At 34.9% G+C, this 25,662-nt stretch overlaps 1 protein-coding gene across 2 annotated transcripts in view; it reads left to right on the forward strand.

Annotated features, from left to right (window-relative positions):
- The first annotated feature begins 1,129 nt into the window (after positions 1-1,129).
- Positions 1,130-25,662, forward strand: part of LOC128994926 (kelch-like ECH-associated protein 1B) — a 31,769-nt gene continuing 7,236 nt past the window's right edge. Inside the window, exons 1-9 of one of the 2 annotated variants that reach the window (XM_054419759.1) lie at positions 1,130-1,430; positions 18,232-18,410; positions 19,398-19,511; positions 21,900-22,064; positions 22,600-22,749; positions 23,424-23,545; positions 24,017-24,173; positions 24,569-24,760; positions 25,421-25,632. In XM_054419759.1, the coding sequence (XP_054275734.1) occupies positions 18,300-18,410; positions 19,398-19,511; positions 21,900-22,064; positions 22,600-22,749; positions 23,424-23,545; positions 24,017-24,173; positions 24,569-24,760; positions 25,421-25,632 (1,223 nt within the window). In that variant the 5' untranslated portion in view covers positions 1,130-1,430; positions 18,232-18,299. Of the gene's footprint in view, positions 1,431-18,231; positions 18,424-19,397; positions 19,512-21,899; positions 22,065-22,599; positions 22,750-23,423; positions 23,546-24,016; positions 24,174-24,568; positions 24,761-25,420; positions 25,633-25,662 lie in introns of those variants that run through there. The other variant, XM_054419760.1, reaches the window with a different exon arrangement.

Raw genomic sequence — 25,662 nt, forward strand, 5'->3', positions numbered from 1 at the left:
GTGGTAGTGACGTAGTCAATGGACGTAGTGTTTCAGTTTCAAAGTCGGAACACTCAAGGGGAAGAGTAACAGCCAACAATGCACGAAACAAGCGAAGTTGGAGTTGGTCAGTGGAATGGAATGGCGGATCTAGATTAAATGTATTTGTTTCTTAGAAGCCCAGCCCTGTGCCCTGTGTCAATGTCGAATGTTTGTTTTCGTTTTGATTTTGTTTGCCGGTGATTTCTGTGATGTCTGTGATGTTCTTTGGTTAGTAAGTAACTTGGTGTAACCTTTTCACCAAGGCATGGTGGCCATGTTTGAAAAAGACTATTAAGTTTGAAATTTGGACACTTGAGTACGGTAATATTTTTGAAACAATTGTAAATACTTATAAATGAAAACTAATAGTTTATAAAATTTTAAAAATAACTATTTGTTTCATTTTTTTAGTTAATTAATCTTGTTTTGTACCACATAGACATAGACAGTTTTTAATCACGGCTACCTTTAATTCCAGGCTGGAGGCCGCGGCCTTCGAAGTGGCAACGTTGCAAGTATAGTGTTGTTAAAGGTGTTTGTTTGGAGAACGCTAAGCTAATGATATTTATGTATTTTTTTGAGAATACGAAAGCTTATATAGTTACTGAGCTATGAAAATGTTGACTCCACATTGAATGTACAGAAATAGATTTTCAATTTATATTATATTGATTTTCGATTCTATATTATGTTTTATTTCCATGTTAACTTATGGGACGTCTGGCGCTGAACAATACTATACTACGGTACTTGCAACGTTGCCAATTCTACCAGGCCGCGGCCTGCCTGGAGTTAAAGATGGCCGTGGTTATAATGGTACAAAAATGTGTTTTACATAGTATTACTTTATAAATAATATGGGATATTGAAGAATAATATCACCAGTTACCATATTTTAGGTGGCTATACATGATATCCATTGGTATTGATTGCTGCAAAAATAATAAGTTATCTAGATTTGATATAGAGGGATAATTGGAGGGATTATTAGAACACGGACTAGGGATAACTAGGGATTTTTTGACGTTGGCCCAGGGATATTTTTTTCTTGCGGATGGAAACACTGCTCAGTCAGTCAACAGTCAGTGTCAGATTTTGATCTGTGTCTGTGTGTTCGAATGTTCCCGACCAAAAGTTACGATTTGACGAATCAAGCCTAATCAAATCAACTGAATTGTGTTTTTGTACCTTGAATTATTTAGTGCTCCATTAGTGTTAAGTGTATGTGTTGAAGCAAGTTTTAAACGAATGGTATTTTATAACTGTGGTTTGTTTACCAGTTTAGTATCCAGGTTTACCTGTCGTCTGTCCTGTTATTGACAGACTTGTTGACTCTTTTAAATCGAATTGTTGAATTATTTCTAAATTTTAATTCGTTTGCTGCAAGAGTGGATCTGTATCATTATGAGGTAAAGTATTATAGGCTATCTATTCTCTAAGAAATGTCCTGTGAAAGCAGAGTAGCTTAGCTTCCAAGTATAGGCTATAACCTATTAGCTGTTGCAGTACAGAATAGATCGGCCTAGCATACAAAAAAAACATCGATTAACATCAATGTTTTAGCCCATTGATGACTTCGCGTAGGGTCCGGCTAAAACATTGATTACTTTGTGTAGGGCCTAGATGTTATCGGCACAATGATGGTTGACTTACCGATGCTCATCCCTAGTACAGTTCCGCAGAGAACCTGTGATATATTATCGGATGAATAACAATAAATATAGATTACATTGAATCATGATCGTAAACATAATACCTATCGTAAACATTGAATTGAGTTAACCTATGATTTTTTTGCGTTTTACTATAACTTAAGTAATTGATAAGTTAGTAATTAAGCGTATAAAGGTGACCAAGGAAACCTAAGCTATAACTTAGTAACTTATTTTATAGGCTATATCATTAGAAACTAGATTTTTACCTGAAATCAATGGTGCAAAGATTTTTCTGCTGTCACAAAAACTGGATAAACTACGATCGTTTGAATTTTATTTTAATGTGTATTAGGAATGTTGGTCTGCACATCAGTATTTCCACTCTAAAATCAAAGTTAAGTTAATAGCCCAAGTCACATTTATTGATTGATTGTATGTCATTTTAAGGTAGGCCTAACTTAAATATTACCCTCACAACCCACACTTAAGACAGTAAATACGTTAGTTTAAGTAGGCCTAGGCTACTAATATACAGGGTGAATCTCGTAAGGTGTCCAGTATTGATTTCAGACAAACCGTTGGTCCTACGATGATGAAGTAAAATTATTTCCCACTAAACCAACCCCAAGGAATAACGTAAAAATGTTTTTAACGATTTTCAAATACAGGGTGTACCAGAAACTGAAGGTCACTAGTCCGAATCTATGAAATATCTAATACAAACGTATATCATGTTATACATCAAATTAAAGCTCTTTTCAATCCAAACCATTTGGCGGAATCAGATTTTGATTATATTGATTCATTTCAAAATGGCGGCTGTTTTTGTTAAACAATTAGTATTTTTTTGAATAGGCCTACCCTGTATTTTTCTTAAAAATGCAGGTATATTGATTCTGATTCAAATATCGCATTCCTTACGAGCTAAGCTTTATTTTGATATGCAACACTTCAATATTATCTCCAAAACAAAAAGTTTTCAAAAATATCAGTTTTGAAAATATGTACATAGCCAAAACTCAAAAATTTGAAATAGCACCATACGTCAAATAGCATATCATTTTAAAGGTATTGCAATCCTAAGAAACTTTCAAATTGCATTTATACTCAAGCTTTGCGGTTCACAATGGGGGAGGATAGTTTGATCAAATTTGCTCCTTTAACTTGACGGTATCCTATGGTATTACACATCTACCATAGCCATAATGTTCTACCACTTCACCTTAACAATAAAGAAAAATAAATAATACAAAATTCGTAAGAAATCACAAATAATTCATGACATTAAAAACATAAACGTAACTGTAAACAATCCTATTTTGACAGTTCTCATTGCATATCACAGTTTTTTGTTGCTGCTTAGTTCAAATTAGCTGTTTATATAAATGCAAAAAAAATATAGGGCTGCACCCTGTTGGTAAATCTTATAACTATATATCATAAAACCAACTTTTTTAGTTGAAACACCTGACTAAATTCTTTAATTCCCTTTAAATATGAATACTCATAAGGTTAACATGGGGAACTACAGAGCCACTGGGGCGGAGCCCGAAAGGATTTTTGAGATAAGAATATGCCTATATGTTAATCGGGAATGTGAGCTATCATGATGCCAAATTTCAGCCCAATCCGTCCAGTGGTTTATGCAAGATTGAACTTCAAACAAACAAATAAACACACAAACTTTCACATTTTAGGCCTGTCATATTGGTAAGATTCTGCAAGTAATTTAAACTTGAAATGTTTATTTATGTTATTCAATCAGCTGAAAGATGTGAATAAAGTTAATCAAAACAAACAAATATTTATTTCTCAAATCTGAGTGTTTTGTTTTTACTTCATACATGACGACAAAACTTAGTCTGTGCTTTCTACCATAAATAACCCCGGAGACTAAATCAGATTATTCGGTTTAAGAAGTCTAAACAAGAACAACTCAATAGTACGTACCGTACCGCATGGATTCTTTAGCTGTTACATATTTCTTTATTTACGACATGGCCTTCATTTTGACAAACCTACCAACCATGCTATGTACAGTATATTTAAGAATTCTATCTTCAAATATCACCTCTTATCTTTTATTTACTACAGGTTTCAATGAAGGGTTATGTTGTGTTGAATTTGTTACCGACAAGAAACTGTTATATCAGTTTTGATTCTGTTCTTTCCCAAGGGATGTAGAATGCTCTGTTGTATGCATTGGAGTTTTTTTTTTACTCACTAAGCCATTTAGGTTTTTTACCTCACAAACTCATGCTAAAAAGAACTCTATTATCATGTTGATGAGAAACCTCTAAGCTTTATTCAAGATTGGTTGTAGCTCACTTGGGCATCTACATTATCAAAGCGAAGTTGGCTGACTCCGGTTAAACTGTCATACTATGCAGTAGTCCGTAGCCCTTTCAAACTGACTAAGAAGGAATTTCCCTTAAAAGCTTATCCACGACTTTAAATAAGGCACATGGACAGACTCTAACGAAGGAAGAATTGCACGTGCCAGACCCTGGTTTTTTTACAAAATCAGTTTTTTAGGCCAGTAAAATTAGTAAAAAAATTGGCTGTGCCTGGAAATAATTGATGGACTTAATGTATGAACTTAGTGGATTCGTGACGATATTAAGGGTTTTGAAGTTAGGTTGGACTAGCTGACCCTTGCGAAGCATTTGCACTGAATCAAATCACACTTATTGAGGTACACAACATACATTTAATTCTGCGTAGTAAGTCCATCGTTGATTTAAGTACGGGTCCTTACTCCAGGAATAAATGTGGTCTACATTTTAGATAAATAGCTTTTTCAATATATAATGTTATTTACGTTTTTACGTGTTTACCTGACCCAGTTGAACTCTATGATCGAAGTATTAATATGGCCATGAACGATTTTTGTTTTTACACAGACATAGTTTTCACTGAAAAAGCTAACTTCACAAAGCCACAAATAGGCCAGTAAAAATAGGTTTTTGCCCGGAAATAATTCTCGGAAAGCTGGAAATCGTTTTAATCCTTTTGTTTTATATGTAAGTAAAAGGATTTGAAGTTTGTCCCATTTTTCCAGGTGAGCTTCTGACCTGGGACCACAAAAACCTTGAAATTTAGGGTTATTTTCTAGTTTTTACTAAAACGTCAAAGAACCGTCCAGCCTACAGAAAAACACATGATAAAAGAGTTATAGAGCATAAAATTCCGCATCCATTGAGTATATGGTGATGAATGTCGAACCAATATTAAGCTATTTATAGTAATTTAAATAAAGTTATTTTATTAAGAAATTATTGAAAATTGCATATTAAAAATTTATATTTCTACTCACTCTACAGGCGTTTCTTGCACAACCCACCAGGGGAAGAAAAACCAAAAATAAGCTATGAGCACGCACAGAGGAGGAGGAAGTTAGATCTGCAATTCATGATTCACGACAAAAGAGACAACAAAAATTGATCAGTTTTTTGTAATTCGTATTAATTACTTTGTAAATAATAATGTACTTGGAATCCATTTTTTAGAAGTAATATAAATGTTAAATATCCAATGTTCCATGATCCGATTTTGATGAAATTTGGTACAAACGTGTAAACCTACATTTATTCTAATGAGTTCACGACTCATCATAATCGTACTATGGGAGCGGGGGCTTATGGGGGGTTTTATGGGGTAAAAATTGATTTTCCCATTTTCGAACCCAAAAGCACAAAATTTCATAATTTCTCTCCAAACTATTTTGTACAGCTTAAACAAATAAACCATTTATTAGTATATTGAAGTGTTGTTGTATGCCCAACGGTTACAGGGATAAATAAAAAAAACTTAAAATTTAAATTCCCATGTTATTCTTATGGAGAATAAAATATAAACTGCTGTAGTTTGCATGTTTATGGATGTATTTAAACCAAATTTGAAAACTTTGTTTTTTTAATAGTAAGCTATCGACATTGAAATGAAAAACACATCTCAATATCTTCCCTGTAGCAGTAAACCTAAGTAGTCACTAAAATTAATGTTAATTAAACAAGAAAAAATCTGACAATTTTTAGGGAATATTTTAGTATAAATCCAGCCAGGTAAATGGAAAATCACTTAGTCTGCAGGTTTGCTGCGGCGAGGGTATTTGTAATTCGTATTAATTACTTTGTAAATAATAAAGTACTTGGAATCCATTTTCTAGAAGAAATATAAATTTTTAATATGCAATTTTCAATAATTTCTTAATAAAATAACTTTATTTAAATTACTGTAAATAACTTAATATTGGTTCGATATTCATCACCATATACTCAATGGATGCAGAATTTTATGCTCTACAATTCCTTTATTATGTGTTTTTCTGTAGGCTGGACGGTTTTTTAACGTTTTAGTAAAAACTAAAAAATAACCCTAAATTTCAAGGTTTTTGTGGTCCCAGGGCAGAAGCTCACCTGGAAAAATGGGACAAACATCAAATCCTTTTACTTCTATATAAAACAAAAGGATTAAAACGATTTCCAGCTTTCCGAGAATTATTTCCGGGCAAAAACCTATTTTTACTGGCCTATTTGTGGCTTTGTGAAGTTAGCTTTTTCAGTGAAAACTATGTCTGTGTAAAAACAAAAATCGTTCATGGCCATATTAATACTTCGATCATAGAGTTCAACTGGGTCAGGTAAACACGTAAAAACGTAAATAACATTATATATTGAAAAAGCTATTTATCTAAAATGTAGACCACATCTATTCCTGGAGTAAGGACCCGTACTTAAATCAACGATGGACTTACTACGCAGAATTAAATGTATGTTGTGTACCTCAATAAGTGTGATTTGATTCAGTGCAAATGCTTTGCAAGGGTCAGCTAGTCCAACCTAACTTCAAAACCCTTAATATCGTCACGAATCCACTAAGTTCATACATTAAGTCCATCACTTAAGTTCATGATCCAGATTAAACTAAATGCAGTTTGTACGAGTACAAATTTCGATGAAAGAAGAAAATACCAGAGTATAGTAAATTTCGTACCTAGGGCTAAAAATGAAGTCTATTTCCTTTTTGGTCCACTATTCACCACAATAATAATGCACACTGATAGTCAACACAATTACAACATTAAGTTTATGTAAAGAATTAATTTGAGGAATCAGCAAAAACCTAATAGTTCTATAGAATATTTTTATATTTAACAAGCTGTTAGTTAAAACAAAGTTACTAGGCAGCGGTGACAATAAACAATTCTATTGCAATGCTATGGATACCACGATATGGATACGGATTGTGTAGGTATTTAATATGCATCCATGTTTTAAGAAAGTAAGCGGGCAGCTGATTTTGCGGCCCTGGGGGTGTAAAAACCTGCTCGGTCCCCAAATGACGATGACAGCTGGCATGGCCAGCAAACCGTAACTTTCAGCCACCATATGTAAAAAAGCTTAAAACATCATAGTTGGGTGAAAAATGTTTTAAGAGCGAACAGCTGATTTTACGGCCCTAGTGCCTTAAAACCCTGTTACGGCCCTCAAATGACGACGAAAGCTGGCATTTCGACCCTGGACAGCAAAACTTAGCTTTCAGCCTACAATTAACGTTTGTAAACCGCTAAAAATATCGTATTGTGGTAAAAAATATTTTTCCTACAGTCACCTGACAAAGTGGACTTCCTTGCACTGATAATAGCACAGAAATTTGCTAATTAAAAAAAATTAACGGTATCAGCATTCTGACACAGACTTTCTCCCATAACCTCGTCAACAACCTTTTTTTGGTAAGCGATGTGAGTAACTATGATATTTAATATGTAAAATCACAAAAGTTGTATTCACTTTTGAAAACTCAACTGTAAATAGTTCCAAAGATTAAAATTTGGGTATATGATAAAAATAAAATAAACACTTGTCTATTGCATTTTTCTACACCCTGTATACAAGAAGGCAGTTTAATCTTAATTTTTACAGCAATGGGGGGCTGCACTATATTGTTAAGAATTATAGTACCATCACATACTAATTTCAATTAAAACCAGTTGTTCCTAAAATCCATTTTTCCATCCATTTTTTTGGGTATTTTTATGGGTAAATAACAAAAGTTACAATAACTTTTGAACCGTATTTTTTACGTAAATGGGATTTGTACTATTTTGTTTAGAATTTAAAGGACTATAACATACTAAATTTTTACCAAAATCGTTCGGGCCATTTTCGCCATCTTATTTTCCATTTTATTATGGGTTTTTATGGGGAAATCCCCATTAGAAATGGAAATAATAAAAAAACGTCTGGAGATACCGTGGATTAGTACCTACATACCAAATTTCATCAAAATCGGACCACATTGGTGTGGTCTGTAGCTCTGTACACATCCACACATACACACACAGACATCACTTCGAAAACCACTATTTTGGGTTAGGGGAGCCAAAATGGATAGGCTATATCCACTCAAAACTCAAACTCGAAAATGTTGACGAAAACAATACTTTCTCCATATACAATACTAAATTGTATAGGAGAAAGTAAAAGTTGAAAGAAAATTGCAAAATCGACAAAACTTTTATGATTGCCTGAATAAGTTTTATGGCCCCAATTTAGATCATAGAAAAATTTAAAACACCAGCGAAACTTTCATAGGGGGATTATAATATTAATTTTTCATTCAATCAAGATGTATAGAGATGTAGACCCCTCCGTAACTCTCCGTACGAGCCAAGTCATCAAACAGTTCAATGGTTTTCGAGAATTCTCTATCCAGCCGAAGGTTTTCCCGTCCTCGATGCGGCACCGGGCGCGCTCTGTATATCGACACCTGGAAATCACGTCGATTTATGCAGACGAGCACACTACTTTGTCATTTGTAAATCATAGCGCTGTAGACCTCTAATCAGTATAGGTGGAACATACAGTAAAAGAGCCTAGAGCCTGAAAAATACCTTTTAAAAATATGTAGGACTATTTTTTCTACTTAATGAATAAAATATCCGACATTGAGTTTGACCATTGCAAGTAAAAAAATCTTCACTCTTTTGTAGCCTGTTTATGTGTGTGTGATTGCACGGTAAGGCATAGCCTTAAAAAAAAGGAAAAAGTAAAAAGTCGTGCTAATTTTAGTTACGGTGTTTATGCTAAGCTATAAAACGTTTACGAATTTTACCCTAGGTGACGAATAGTAACTAGGCGACAAGTTAGATAACTATTAAGTGGTTATACGAATTTCGGTGAAAATGTCGTGCACACACTTTTAATACTTATCCTATAGGAAAGTTGAAAAAACTAGTGAGTATTCCATCGGCGTACAGGTGCAATGGTCATCCAGCGGCCAATGATGCCGTAAATAATAGGCTACTACCGTCGTAAGAATGGAATCGTATAACTTTTTCTGTAAAAATTTTTAACCTAGTTTCCGACTTGTTTCCATTCATACAAACATGCTCTACAAGGACCTCCGAATCGTTAGTGTCACTGTCTTAAAGTTGTTTTGAGGATCAATAAATCTATATTCCTGCGAGAACCTTTGACATTGGCATCACTAAGGTCATACATCAATCTATGGCCTTTGTTAGCCTACCCTGGGGAATACAAAAGTAACGTTAACTTGTATCAAGACAGTGGCAATATCCGGGGTCCACGACTCTCAGTCTCAAGTCCCAAGGTATGTCGTGTTTACGTCCACAATGACTCGGCTGTTTCCGTGACACAGAGAAAGTACAAAGTCACTCAGTGGTTGTTATCTGCCCACTCCGCTGCCCCTGACGCTGACATTGGAACTTCTGTCAGGGCAGTTCAACAGTGTTATACCCGGCTCCGGCTCCATGCTCTAACTGTTCAACACAATAGCCTCAAATCACTTAGTTGTAAAGCTAGCGACGGTTTAGTCCTGTTTGTGATTAAAAATTGCGTCTAGGCTAAATTACAATAAAATGATACGCTAAGAGATTATTGCGGACTTTTGCCATCACGATTGTTAAAACATATTGTTAACCACGGTGTTTCGGGATTTGGATCCGATCCCGTCCTCAGATGAGGAAGTACCTGGAACGTAACAAAAATAGTACAAAGAAAGTATAAAATTAGGAAGTTAGAAAAATATAGCTTTCAGTGTTCATCCGATTTGGCTGGGTTTATGTACTAACCTTGTAATGTATTATTGTATTAAGTACTACTTTCTCACCTCATAGACGTCGTGACAACTTTGTTTTATATTAATCTGGTTGAGAAGATGTGCTGGAAATAACCCATAATAAACTCGCCATCACAAAAATGATCATCAACCATGGTCTAATTAAAAGGTACTTCTTCATTAGCTAAAAATTAAATCAACTAAACGCATGAGCTACCAAACTTAACATCCTTTAAAAAACTTGGATCAAAATCTTAATTGGTTTGTTAAAATAAAAAAAAAATGCATATTGGAAGTATCATGTATAAGTAGGTATGTATATCCTCAGAAAATCTACTACAAAATAACAAGTATGAATATTGGTGACAAAATAGCGTGTTCGGATATCGGCTGCTAAACAGCGGGTTAGTTTCAGGTGATTTCATTCTTGTTTGACCCACGTTTCCCTTTATGTTGAAAACATGTTAGGCGGGATTTTCTTTATAATTAGAGTAACATAATAAACAATATTCTGATAGATCTGTCGACATACAGCCGCATAACCGCAAGTCACCGTTACCTCGCGTCGCGTACTACAAGCGGCCTTGTCGCGTTATCAGTCACCTTATCACATCTGATAATCCGTCAAGGTTACGCCGCCGCGCCGCGCCGCCCAGCTGTCATAACATCTTCGAGATCAAGTCTTGCCGAAAGTTCATTGCTACTGCTCGCTCGGTATTCTTGTGTGAGTCAAGTGTTAAAAATTGCAGTTACTTCCGAGAAAAGTTGTATTATACGCGTTATCCCTTACGTCCAAGTACGCTTAATTAATGTAAGCTGATGGTTAAAACATCACTTCATTTCAAACGTCTTTATTTTCTTTTTTGCAAATAATCTTTTCCTAAGTAAATTTTTATTTTGTGAATTTTCTTAAGTTAGAAGTGTTTGTTATTTTTAATCGTCTTGCTTGTTGTGAGAAAAATACTATATTTTGACTATCTTCGATTTCATTTTAGTACGACTCGGACCGAGAAATATGTTGTGCTCGTTTAGATAACTGTATTAGTGTATAGGTTGTATTTGGTACAAATAAATATCTAGGCTATTTGTGGGTTAGCGAACGCATAAAAAGTTAGGAACCGATGAGAGTTGATTTAAATACGTTTAGTACACTTCTGTTAGAAATTTTCTTTCTAAAAACTAAGTTTATGAGGGTTTCTACTAGATAATCTACAGTTCCTTATGTGATCGATAAACCTCGGCATGGACAATTTTAAGCATTTCGTTACTAAAACAGCTGGGGAAAACTCGTAACAATTGAAAATAAGTTATGATAAAGAAGTAGTGTTTGTGTGTTTGTACCCACTGAGCTATAATTCTAACTGGAGGTAGCACTGAATGTCAAAGATGCGTGTCGCCAGCCGCCATGTTTGCGTGAGGTGTGAGTTAAAAAGAAGCAATGTTATTGTATAAGAAAACTCACTGCTATACCAACCTAGTTATAGAAGCCATATTATTGCTATGATAAGAAAACTCGCTGCTATACCAACCTAACAAAGTCAGCGACACGCTTTTGACAGACTTCTGCCATGGCGGTGCTACCTCCAGTTATAATTTTAGCTCTGTGTTTGTTTGTACCGGGTTGAAACGAACACTACTAAAGCGAGTGAGCTGACGTTTTACTCAATGGTAAATCATGAACCCGGTCAAAATATAGGACTACTGTATTCATGTCCGTAAACTTCGGACTACGCCTTGCGAATGTCCACAGCTACGAGATTGAGCGTAAATATTGGTTAGTCTCTATGTCAACCAAAATAAAGCCCACATTTTATTTTGCACTGTTTAAATAATCTTACTCCACACAACTGACTGAATTAAACCAAAGAGAATTTCTAAAACTGTATATCTATAGTGAAATGTTTTAAATTTACACCAGCAAATGCGTCATGCATACAGTTTCAAACGCTCGGTGTTTTCTTACTCGCTGATTCAATTTTCCTTGTTGATAATTGGCCAATCAATGTCCAAGGTGATTAGCAATCCGAACGCGTCTGTTACGATATGGAACATTCTTTATAATGTACGGATACATTTCTTTCAGCGATATAAACATACTGCAGTGTTGTAAGAAGCATTACACCGCTCTTGGAATAGTTATTTGTGTAACTAGTGGTGAAAGTGGCACTTTGCTGCACACGAGAGCAATGTTTACGCACGAGCCGCAGGCGAGTGCGGAATGATCTCGAGTGCAGCAAAGGCCTTTTTCACTCGTGTTACACATTATATTTTTCCTACAGTCACTATAAAACATAAATAATTAGTCTTTCAAACACTATACAACACGTTTTTAGGTTCAGCTAGCAACACAATTACACAAATGGTGCCCTGGAGAAAGTAGTACCCGTGGTCCGTATCACTCCGCTATTTTTCCTCGGCAAGAAATGTGCTCCGTCTTTTGAGAATATAGTTCCGTATGTTTTTGTAATTTGAAGTGGTTTCCGCGCCTAAAAAAAATGCTTTAAAGGTATTTTCTTGTTTATTAAGACCGTAGGAATGTTTTAAAAACGTTTAAAAGAAAAGTCCAGAAAGTTCAGAAATACCAAAACTATAAACACGAAATGACAGGTTAAATCGTAGTTATAATAGTCAATCAGCTGTTCATAGTATTATTATCTTTAAGTGTTGCCAACCTATTTCCAAGCGTACACGGATTACGTGCATAATAAAACCACGCTGTTTTGTGTTGTTTGGTTGGAATCCTGATGTGCGGCAAAGTATAAACCGTGCGGCAAAGTATAAACCGTGCGGCAAAGTATAAACCGTACGGCAAAGTATAAATATGCAGCAATTAGCAGCTTTCTGTACTATAAACAGTACAGGGAAGCCAACTTTGTCGGGTGACTATAGGAAAAGTTACATTTTTGGGTCTGGCAAACATTTTTTAGATGCCTAATTTTTCTTTTTTGCTAGACGTAGCCTAAAGGTGGGACGTGGTTCGTGTCACAAGAAGTATTTAAAAAGTTAAGTATCTTAATTTAATTTAAAAAAATAAACTTGTTTGTATACGATAATTTTCAACCATGCAAGAGTTTCATCTAAAGTTTCGTCTATACCGTACCTTCATGTTTTTTTAGAGGATACAGTTTGGTTGGATAAGTATGTCTAATCCGTTACCTATATCGATTCCATAAACAAGATATCACGGAATACTCCAACGGAACGACAGCTTTGGTACGGATTTATTGAAATCCATTACGGATTCGCTCTAGATGATTTACACATTTATTATAATTTTTATGACAATACATGCGTATTCTGACATCAAAATAGATAGTTACTGAATTAATTAATTGTATGAGTAACCGCGAGCACATGTTTTAATTTTCTCAATAACATGGGACTTTTAAATTACACTTTTTAAAATTTTCTCCGTGACCGTTAGACATACAACAGCGCTTCAACATACTAAATTATTTCTTTTTTTAATCTCTACAAAATGGTTTAGAAATAAATTGATATTTCTTTGTTTTTAGGGTTAAAAATGGGAAAACCCATTTTTACCCTAAAAATAAATATTTCACCATAAAACTAATGGGAGAAAGTATTTGACAGATTGCTGATACAGTTTATTTTAATTAAAAAAATGATATGATAGAACCCCTGAGCGTGCTACTGTCAAAATTATTTTTTCTGTAAAGTAGTTGATACTGTTAAAAATATGGCGACATAAACATGCTATAGTTCATAACAAGTTGTCCAGTGAATTTGGCTTGTTATACAGTTGGTTTGACAGAAATCATTCACGAAAGCCGGGGCACATTCTGAAGTTGGTTAATTCAAATTCGTCTTTACAATATGGTATTGGGATGTCCACTCATGCTAGAAGTTGTCCAGCCCACTTCTACTGTATCTGTAATTGAAGGCGACACACAAACAAATGTATCGCTATGTTTACAATATATTATACAATAGATAATCCACTACTCTAGTAGTGACTGAGCACTATTCAAGTGCAGATTACTTGATTGCTATGACGCGCGATCCTGCCGACTTTTCCTCGTCTAGGTTAAGATTTGTGCAGCGTCATGTACTGTCATCCTGAACAACTGTAAATATTATCCCATTAAAATCCGTTTTCGCGTAACTTGCTTTACATTGGTATTCTTTGTTGTGTCTATATATTTATCTAAACAAGGTGTATTACAAATTCGGTTAGCTGTTTGTATCGTTGTCATTTAGCTTACAATATGTTTCACAAGGTGTTGCTCAGTTAGTGCTGGCTGCTTATTAAACCGTCATACAGTGGTAGTAGTGGTAACCCCTAGTAAAGCTAGCGTTTTGAACTTACTTGTAGATTCGAGAGGGACGGGCATCGGCTTATGCGACATATTTGCTAGAGTTTTGAAGCAGAAGTCTTATCCTAACTCCGCGCGGTGGTTACTTCGGGTTCCCCGCGGCTCATGTCAAAGTTCGGAGAACCAGCTTTTATGAGCAAACGTTTATGATATTTTAATTAGGAATAAGAACGCTCTAAAAACACTAAGTAAAAATAGTTTTAAAAGCTCGCATATACGGACACAATTTATCTACAAAATGGATAATTTGACGATTATAAGTGTACAGTATATTTGATTAGAGCTGTCAAATCTGTCACAACGTAGCAGGTTCCGCGCGGCGCTCGCGCCACGTAACCTTTGCTCCCCCCTTTGGGATTTCCCTAAATCGCTCTTCCTTACAAAATGCCACTGGCCTACATAAAGAGACCTAAACACAACACCCATATATTCAACCATTGATTTGACAATAATAGTCTACATTATAGTGCAAGTAGACTCATCATCCGTTGTAAAATCTGAGGCTTGTTTTGGATTGTGTTACGTTTAAGTACAATGTTGTTTAAACAATTTTACCTATTTTGAAGTGCTCTTTTGTCATATAATCCAATAGAACAAGCAATTGATTACAATTAGATTGTTAAACAATTTTAAACCTGATGAAATTAAAGAAAATATAGTGGACAACAAAATGCCCTCTACATAAACCAAACAAAATAGCATATCCTTAAAATTGTCAACTGGTGAGGGAGTTGAAATTCGATAAATAATGACATCGATCGATAGTTTATCATGTCAATAATTTAGTCAATAGTTTACCTTTAGTCAATAATTTAATATTAGATGTCTCCTCCTTACTTACAGACGGTCACCCTTGACCAGATGAAGACAATTCCATGATTTGTGTTGTCCGGTAGCCGATATGGAGGATGCGTTTTGAAATGGTATTATTTATTATTGTGTTTTGGATGTTTTAGGATTTGTTTATGGGGATTTCTACAATGTTAAAACTATTTTGAATTGTAACTAAATGTGATCTCTTCATCAATCATTAAATCTCTGGTAGTACTGTATAGGTAACCAAATAGTAGGCCTAAATGTGAACATAAAAAGTGACCTAAAATAAAAGAATAGCGTTTTTCCAAAAGTATACGTACTCTACAATAAACCCTCATCAAACATGTTACAGCAGTTAAAATAAGATGATACTTGCCTACTTTTGAGTCAATTCCTCATACTAGCCGGACCAGCGCTGCCGTGGTCACGTCTCACGTCGTGTCGACCTTGAGAATCCAATGTTTCCTGGTCGCGATTAGAATGTAAACAAACACAAACTAACATACGTAGGTTTTAAATATTACGTCAAATCGTTTAAACCGGAGAAGATTTATAATATTACTAACATCTAACGATGCAAAAAATAATAAATGCAATTAATGTTTCTTTTGGTATTATCATACAGTAGTACTCAACTCATACAGTAATCAACTCAAGCTTACTTCTTCGAGCTCAAGTAAAAAAAAATTAAAATTAACGAAAAATAAGGAAATGAAGGAAAATGAGCGAGGGCCGGATAGACTTTTTGCCCTTGTGATGAACCATATTTTTCGTTATATTGCACCATTATTTGAAGAAACTATGTTACAAAACTAATTTTTTTTTAAAAATTAACCTCTTTAATAACTACTTATAGTTTGTTTTCAACTTTACTAGAGGTCGTCGAGTGGTCGAAAACTCGACCAAAAATATGTAATGTACAAACAGACTTCTCTATTTTCACCCTACGCTGTAAATAAAACATATGATTGGAGTGTCTTCCATTTGTTTTGATTTTCTGTTTATATTTCGTTGTTATTTCGTCACCAGGATGGCAACCCATAAGACCCATGTTAGTTTTTTTAATTTTAATTAATTTTTTGTGCTTTTTTAGCCTATTTAAGTTTACGAATGGATTCTGCACATCTACAGGAAAGTATTTTTCTAACAGTATAGGTAGATTTTCCCTGTGATGCACACGAGCTGAGAAGAAAGGTTTTAAAGAATGATGCTTGCCTATTAATTTAAAGGGTGTTTCAGAATTCATGTCGGATATATTAGGGTTTTATTCCTGGGTAAGAAACATATCCAAATATCATATTTAAATTGTCCTTAGTCCTTAGTTAATCACACACAGCTGCCATTTTTTTTCACTTATTAATTGTTTTCTAAAAAGTGGTAAAAGATACGAAATTTAAACTTTGCACGAACATTTATGACAACTAGACAAAGCTACAACAAAATTATAACAATTTTTAAAATTCATAAAACAAAATGGCGGCAATTTAAAATTTTGTTTCTTACATAACTCAAAAACCGTTGATTTTACAAAACCTTTACAAAAATAACTTTTTAAAGGCATTTAAATTACAAATCGATTGACACCTTACTTTTTAAGATTGGAAGAATATTAACTGAGATATGGCAGTTTAGTAATACGTGACCGCTGGAGGTTAGTTTTAGTGAATGCCGAGACAAGCGGCTAAAGTCTGCTACAACAATGCAACAGTCTCCGTCCGCTTAGCAAGTTATTTTTAGGTGATTTTAGATTATTTCAAACAATAATAAAATGTTACATAAGGCTAAAGTGTTTTTTTATCAATTATCTATCATTAGGATCGCATAAAATTGCACACCTTTTTACTGTCTTTAAAATTCACACAAAACACCCAAACTTTTTATATCAGCTGTGGTGAAAGTCAAGTACTTGTTTACAAACTAATCAGTTGATTTTATTGTTGTCTGAAGAGGTTATTGTTGATTCAATGTAGTCAGTTCCTCTAAATTTTTACGCTTACAACAGTAGACTCCCTCTAATCCAGACACCTTTTAACGGGACATTGGTTTAACCGGACTACACTTGGCAGAAATGACATCTATTTAACCGGACAATTTTTATCAGCACATTGGTTTAACCGGACTAGGTCGGTAGGAAGTGGGTGGTACTGAAATGACTGTTCTTGTGGGAAAGATTTGAGACCAGTGATCACGTGTCTAAATACAATTCTCTCCTAAATTTAAGTCAAATACTGTATACAGTATGCATTTTAACGGTCCGTTTGAACGAGTTTTTGGGGAAGTTGGTTTAAACGGAAAACCCGTTATCCGGACTGGCCTTGGTCTCGAGGAGTCCGGATAAGAGGGAGTCTACTGTACTTTTAAAGTGTACACACAGTGTGGTTAGAGGAACTGACTACATTGAATAAATAATAACATTTTCAGGCAACAATAAAATACAATAAACAAAATGGCAGCTGTGTGAGTAATTAAGGACTTCGGACAATTTATTAAGATATTTGGATATGTTTCTTACCCAGGAATAATACTCTAAAATATCTGACACAAATTCTGAAACACCCTGTATGGATTTGCTAATGGAAACAAGCAGCTGTTTATTATGTGCTTCATTCGTATTGTCTATTATGATTGTGTTAGTGCACATTAAACTATCAAATTGACTACAATCGATTTAACAATCGATACATTCTTTCGATACATGCAATTGTTTACTATCGAAATTTAAAACTGAGTTGACAACAGCTGATGTTTACTCCCTTGGGGCTAAAATGCTTTTTACTCCCTAGAGCGTAAAAATACTAAATAAGACGGGGCAAGGTGTGCATTAAATCGGCCGTTTTTGCTGCAATATGACAAAAAAGTGTTTTTTTGCAATACCAACTCATTATTTTTGACTGAGGATAGGTAGGCCTACATGAGTCACTTTGGCCCCGGTTATGAAATATATTCTGCTGTTGTAGATGGGTTTAGCCTTAGAGGGAGAAAGTATATATAGAGATAGTAACTGAAGTACGGTAGATATCCTGTCCATATGGAGCAGCTGTAGAAAATTTGTAAATTAATATAGTTGAATGAGCTCCCACAGAGTAAGCTACAGTCAAATATTCTATTTTCTCCCTTAATTTTTGTTACTCTGGTAGTTGACATATTATAAAATATGCTAGCCTATAGCTTAAAACAAGTTGTCTATGAGTTTTGCTATGAGTCCGTGGCTCAATTCAACTAAATTATTCTAAAACTAGCCACAACTTACATGAAATAAAATGTCTAGTAATCCATTGTCAAAGGTAGTTGTCAATTTGTGATTTTGTTCATTTTTGCAGAGTGAGGAACTGAAGCATGAGTGAGAGAGAGAGGATGGTGTGAGAGTGAGAGAGACGGAGAGTCCAACATGGACGGGGAGGAGGACTACTCGGCCAATGCTGAGGAGAACACCACCAAGACACAGGACCAAAACGACATGACATTCTGCATCAACAGTTACCTCAAGGATGCCATGAAGGTAGGAGTAGGAGGTGTATTTTGTGAATATTGTGTATCACTGTATTTATAAACAATATTCATTTATTGTATTTATATGTTGTTAGGAAAAAAGCACATTTGTCATGAAATAGTAATGAACTAGCTGCCATACACGCGCTTCACAATAGAAAGGGGACGCGAAAAAAAATCATCTGCTCTTTAGATCGGTCGTCTGTTTTAATTCTAGTTTATGGCCTTTCCTACGCTAAGTGTTTAATTTACTTTAATTAATTCAATAGTGAAAACTTCCGGAGCGTGTAAGGAAAAGCACTTAGCAAATTGGCCTGTGGGACAGAGCTCTAAAAAAATCTATCATTTCCTATTATATTCAGCAAATCTATATAACTATACATCTAAATACTATACAGCCCCATGTGTTACTGACTCAGGAGTGGCCTTGAATTATCACAATAATTTGTAGAAATACAATTTACAAATTTTAACGACCTCAAATATCCGAAATGGCGAACATCTGCATACGAAAAAGCACGTTTTTTTAAACTTTTATAACTCAAAAATGGCAAGAGCTAGCCAAAAATGGTCAAAATGGTAGTTATGAAAATATTTTCATGGTCAGGAATTATATTTCCTACAAAACCTTCCTAAGCGTTTTCTGAAAATCGTACCCCTTTACTCCAAAAAAACTCCCTACTTCTGAACTTTTAATTTTTTTTGACATGATTTTAATAATTGTAATTACTTATCGGACTTATATTTGTACTTAATTTTGACTTGTTTTAGTGTTTACATCTGGCAGTTCATAAGGTCGGCAATGCAGTACCAGATTTGGTTCTTGCTCTTATTATTGTTACTAGATAATTTGACTACACATGATAACATTTTATAGTTACACATTTTTATGTGTCATATGCTTATATTTTTATTTGGTTAATGGCCTTAAACGATGACCACACATTTGATTGTATCACTTCAATAATATTATAGATTTTATTTTTATGTTCTTTAGATAATGAACATGATGAGGAGTCACTGTCTGTTGACTGATATTGTTCTTGAGGTTGGAACAGAATCATTCCAGGCTCACAAAGTCGTCCTTGCTGCAGCTAGTCCTTACTTTAAGGTAAGCAGAAGTTTCAATTCCATTGTGTTTTATAAATCTTGAGTGTACATGAAATATAGTTTTAGTACAATACCATATAACTAGATCAAAACATTTTGGATAATATGTAAGAATTCACTTTTAAGAATAGGGTTGTTCAAGCATGTATTAATTTGAGTAATATGTGAATACTGTATTGTTATAAAGTATGGTAAAAAATTAAATGTGTCCAAGGAAACAAGTCGCTTCCAATACAGTGTCTGGTTCTCTACCTTGTAGATGCATCTCTCTCATCACAAGATAAGTAAATCAGAATGCAAACTGATACTTATCCTTCTAAAAATATTCAACATAGCCTATAGGTTCTTGCAACATTTAAATCAAATAAAGTAAAATGTTAACAGTTGTACTTAACTTGTTGAGCCCCGAGATTTTTAAGTGATTCATTAATCGTTATCTATATATTTAATACGCTTGGCATATTTTTGTCATAATTGTTTTGGAGTGGTGGTGCTACCGATCACCATGTCCAAGGTGTCGTTAGAAAGGTCTTAGCATGTAGTTTTGCCATCAAACAAAAAAACTTTGGAATTCCATCAGGGCTCTGCCCCAGTGGCCATCAAAGTTACCATGTTATTCTTAGGGAGAAAATGTTTGTTTACATTTGAACAGATGAATACTTTGAATTTGACACTAATATTTGAAACAGCTGGTTATACTAAAATTTTTCACAAAATCAAAACATAACCAAAAAAAACATTCGACATAACGGTATAACTGGTAGACGCAAACGAAATACAAATACAGTAATACTATTGTCGTTGATAGTCGAATACAGCAAGCACCCTTCCGTGTTGGGTTTAAGTGTGCTCTCCAACAGCCGCCTGAAGATTCCACATTCGATTTAGGACTGTTGGATAATCGCTGCATAAGCTGTTGATTTTGGAAGACAAGAAGGTGGGTAGGACTACATTGGAAAAAGAAGAGAGAAGAGATGAGTGGCAAATGCGTTGGGAGCAGAGAGTTTTATGTTAACGTTTTAAAGGTAAACGTTCGGATATATACTTAACATCAGAAAGAGACTGGAAAAAGATTGGGAGAACAGGACATGGAAAATTTCAAGGCGAATTTGTGAAGATTTCGCATGGTGGAAGTATGTAGATGAAAAAAAACACGAGTCGCCTATTTATTTTATAAATTGTTAATTTCAGGAGACAAATAGGAGAGAACTGGAATAAGTCTTGGATAAGATAGGTCTAGAAATGAGAAAACAAAACATGATGAGTGACAAGGAAACAATTGAGACGATTAAAAAAGTAGCTAGGGAAATATGAAAAACCAGGGATACATAAAGGCTTTAAAATTTAATAGAAGAAACAAACAAACTAAGTTTGTCCGTACACGTGCTTGTTTTAGAATATAGAATATGAGTGTAGAATGGAGTAAGATGATCTTTGTTGCTTTGTTACTGACTAAGATCAGCTGTTTCATTAGCCAGGATTATTTATTAAAAGCCCAATAGGTATGTCCCCACTTGTGGGCTTTTGTGTGTGCCAAGCGCATGCCTCTTAACGCATGCCTTGACGCTTCTTGACGCGATTAAAGCATGTTCCAAATCGAGTCAGAAGGAGCTCTATTCCATAGCGCACAATGTAGCGCAAGACGATCCACCAGCCTTGGATTTCTGTGCATTTCAATTTGGAACTGCTTTACTTTTTTGACAAGTAGTTAAAGCAACATGATGACGAAGAAACCTCATTATTCATATAAGTTATCATTCTCACGTGTGTTTGTGGGACATGCGAAGTAATATATCAAATAATGAATAAATAAAATTAATATAGAAGAAATAAAATAATTAAATAAAATTTGATAAATTAAATTAGTTGATGGATAAAATAAGAAAATTAGGAGCTTTATAAAACTCCTATTAATTCAAACTGTACGCCTTTATTTATTACGTTTTTGAGGTTTTCTTAACAATAATTGCCACACTAATTCCACCTAACAGACTAGAGAAATAAATCTTCATCTTGGAAAAGGCAACTAAAAAGTGTGGCATGAGTGTGGATAGCTGAGAGGAATACCTCAAAGCGCATGCGTTAATGCATGTTGGTTGAAAGTTTAAAGGCACATTGAAATTGAAAAAAGTGCACAAGTGTGGACATAGCTATTGTTAGGCACAGCTGGGTCCAGCTTCAAACCATCAAAAAGCTACTGACTTTTCTCAGGATTGATTAGGCAGCCTCTTGACTCGTAGGTTGCAACATATTTCAGGTATAATAGGATTCAGTAATTTTTGTTTAGTTTTACCTCAATAGCTGTAAGTTTTAATAAGTTAAGTCATGTTATTTTTGCATACTGTATATCTGCCCGCAAGGTTAAGCTGGAGTGCTGTGGTTGTTGCAGGCCATGTTCACCGGAGGTCTGATGGAGTGTGGCATGACCAAGGTGAAGCTGCAAGGAGTCTCCCCTACTGCCATGGCCAAGATCATACTGTTCATGTACACAGGGACGATACGAGTCACCGAACTGACTGTCTGTCAGGTCCTTCCTGCCGCTACAATGCTACAGGTATACATTGCTACATTGAACTGACTGTCTGTCAGGTCCTTCCTGCCGCTACAATGCTACAGGTATACATTGCTACATTGAACTGACTGTCTGTCAGGTCCTTCCTGCCGCTACAATGCTACAGGTATACATTGCTACATTGATCTTCCTTGAGGATCACAAGAAGCTTTATGGTATGTTTTGATCCTGCAACAAGTGTTCTTGTGTCCTAAAGTGCTTACTGGACAATTTTTCAAAGGGGGTAGAGGACTAAAGTACCAAACTTTAAACCAAAAAGGGAAAACTTGACAATTCTGTCACACCACAAATCATGTTACAGTTCTGCGTCGCTATTTTTTGACAACTCATGTTGCACAGTGTAAAATTATACAGTGTTTGGGACTATTAAGTATCAGATTTGAGTGCCAACAACTGTATTTCTTTTAATACCTAAACTGTAAAATTGTCAATAAGTCCCCTTATATTTTCTTAAATGAGACCCTCTTACCTGATTTTCAAAAAACATTATTTTCAATCACTGGTAATATTGTTTCAGGTAGCCAATATCGTAGAGGCTTGTTGTACGTTCCTAGAACGACAGCTAGACCCGACAAATGCCATCGGCATCGCTGCCTTTGCTGAGCAACATGGATGTCGGGACTTGCTGTTCAAAGCCAACAGATATATTGAGCAGCACTTTACCCAGGTGGGCAAACCATTGTCTCACTGATTTACTTTCAGTGTTGAAACGTGAAATGTTTCATCTTAAGGGCAAATATACTTAGTAAAGTTCAGTGGAGCCTTGTTAACAGCTCATCCTTGATTACAAGTGTCATTTAATTTTCAAATCCCCTTGAATTTATTTTGCCCCTAATCACATGCTATTGCAAATCTCAATAAGAAGGCGACCTTGTTAGCAAGTCTTATTTAATAATCCCCATGAGAGTCTTGTTATCGAGGTTCTTCTGTATAGGTTATGTTGATGATTGTTTTGTGAACTTGGTTTCTTCATAAATCAGAGGTGATGTATTATTACTTTGGTTATAATAGGACATTTTAAATTATTAGAAAAAAAACTTATTACTGTAAAGATTTTGTTTGCATTTTCCATTTTCATGAGTTACATATTCACTATAAAATATTCCTTAGAGAGTAAATAGTATTTCCGATTGAAAAGTTTTTAATTTTTACCTAATTCAGTAATAACTGGAAACTTCCTGAACTAACAAAACCTTCTAAAACAATTTATAGAACCAATTCAGTTGTCCTCCACACTCTTAAACCTCATAAATTATACTTATTTTTTTATTTTGTCTAGCAAAAGTAAATATAAAAATTGAATACATATTATGTAAACCTAGTTACTTGTTTATTTATCAGATCTGCCAGGAAGAGGAATTTCTGCAGTTATCACCCATCCAGCTGATAGAATTGATCAGGAAAGATGAACTTAACGTGCAGGAAGAGAGGGAGGTGTACAATGCTGTCATCAAATGGGTTAGGTGAGATAAGATCATGTTAAGCGATAAGATAGAATCAACTGTAACAAATTTGATCCAAATCTTTAAAGGATAAACAAATACAATTGACTCTTGACAATGGACCATGAGTATCTATATATCAAACTTCAACCTATTGCGAACTATTCAACCCATTAGAAACTTTTTGTTATAAGTTACTTAAACTTTTGTATAGGACAACCAACACTGAGCATCATTAATAATTTAGAACTTTTAAAAATATAGCCCTAAACTCCAAATGTTCTTTTTAAAAGAAATGTTTTCAGAATGCCGTAGAATTTTAAAATTAGGCCTACTCTGGCAAATGCATCATAATAATACTTCTTAAATGTTACTATCTGTTAGGACAAAAAACCTTTATATCATCAAACACGCAGTCTTATTTTAATCATAGCAAACTGCCTAGCCTCTTTCATGTTTGAAAAAGCTATATATATTTTTGTTTGTACCCAGGTACAATGAGGACACCCGTAAGCCCAAGATGGTGGCTGTGTTACGAGCAGTTCGATGTCAGTTCCTCAGTCCTGCGTTTCTCCAAGAGCAGATGAAAAGTTGCGACATTGTTACCAAACTACCAGCGTGTCGCGAGTACCTCTCACAGATATTCACAGTATGTTAGTTACTAGTTATTAGTAGTAGCTGTCTGATTGGCTCAACATGTTACAGTAAAACCATTTTAAAACATTTCCTTTTTAACTATCGATCTATGTTATCTCTCACCAAACTGTCATATCAAAACTAATTTGGCATTGCTACTTTGTGTCACAGGTACAGTCCTGGCAGTGATGTTAAATTGAGGTTTTACGTTTTACCATACTATATATATTAACAAGTCCCACTTACATTCCTGAAAAAAATATGGTAACATAATAAATAAGCATGATTAAATCTGTAGATATGTTTAGTATTGTATTGTATGAGAAACGGTTATACAATGTATTATTTATTTAAAAGGGGTTTAAGCTGGATGACAAGGGGAATCAGTAATAAACGTTGGTTGTATAGGATCTTACATTACACAAGAGGATAGGAGTGAAAGAGCGAACGCCAAACTCCCCCCGGATTATCTACGTTGCTGGTGGCTATTTGAGGCATTCCCTCGACACGTTTGAGGGCTTCAACATTGACGACAACACGTGGACATCCCTAGCCAAACTGCCAATCCCTCGGTCCGGCCTAGGTGTGGCTTTCCTCAAGGTAATTTGGCAAGTTTGAACAATTTATATAATTGAATAGAACAAATAATCTTAGGATATTAGTCAGAATAATCTAGGAAGATAAAACATTTTACATTTTACAAGCCTTAAATAGACAATAAATTATTTCAAATAATTCAAACAAATTATCAGTTATTTTTCTCAAGTTATTGCTGCTATTTTTGAATTATTGAATACTTGGGTAACATCCCATCTGTATAAACTAGGAGAACCTACACTGTATTCAACTAAAAATAATTTTAAAACATTCTATAACAATTTTCCATTTATAGAGTGTGCTTCTGCCAAATATCTACTTTCTGTTTTAATTTTCATCACTTAAATAATTGATTTAGCATAAAAGATGATCACAGTTAGTTGTCGTTGAAAAGTCAGTTTATTCGACAGAAACCAATAATTGACAATAGCACACTCTCGATTTAACCAAATTAATTTCATTATAAAACTGGCTACTACTTAACCATGGGAATGGAATCCCAGTAACAGTCAATTGGTTCAATACAAGTAAGATTGTGCCTAGATGTATCTCTCTTAGATCGTCTGTAATGTTTTCACTCTCCTCGTTTTACAAAGACTCTTGGGAAATTCTTTTCCGCTAGGATGAATGTATAATGAAGAAGCATATCATGATCTGTTACAGGGTGCGATTTATGCGGTAGGTGGACGAAACAATTCCCCAGGCAGTAGTTACGACTCAGACTGGATTGACCGGTATGACCCGGTGATGGACACGTGGAGACCTTGTACGGCCATGTCTACACCTCGTAATCGTGTGGGAGTGTGTGTCATGGACGGACTGCTCTATGCCTGCGGAGGCTCAACTGGGACAGACTGTCACAACAGTGCAGAGAGGTACGATTAAGAATTATTACAACTTTTTAA

The sequence above is a fragment of the Macrosteles quadrilineatus genome, unplaced genomic scaffold (assembly GCF_028750875.1).
Source record: "Macrosteles quadrilineatus isolate MER2022 unplaced genomic scaffold, UCM_ALF_1.0 Scaffold_5__1_contigs__length_97177068, whole genome shotgun sequence".
NCBI lineage: Eukaryota > Metazoa > Arthropoda > Insecta > Hemiptera > Cicadellidae > Macrosteles > Macrosteles quadrilineatus.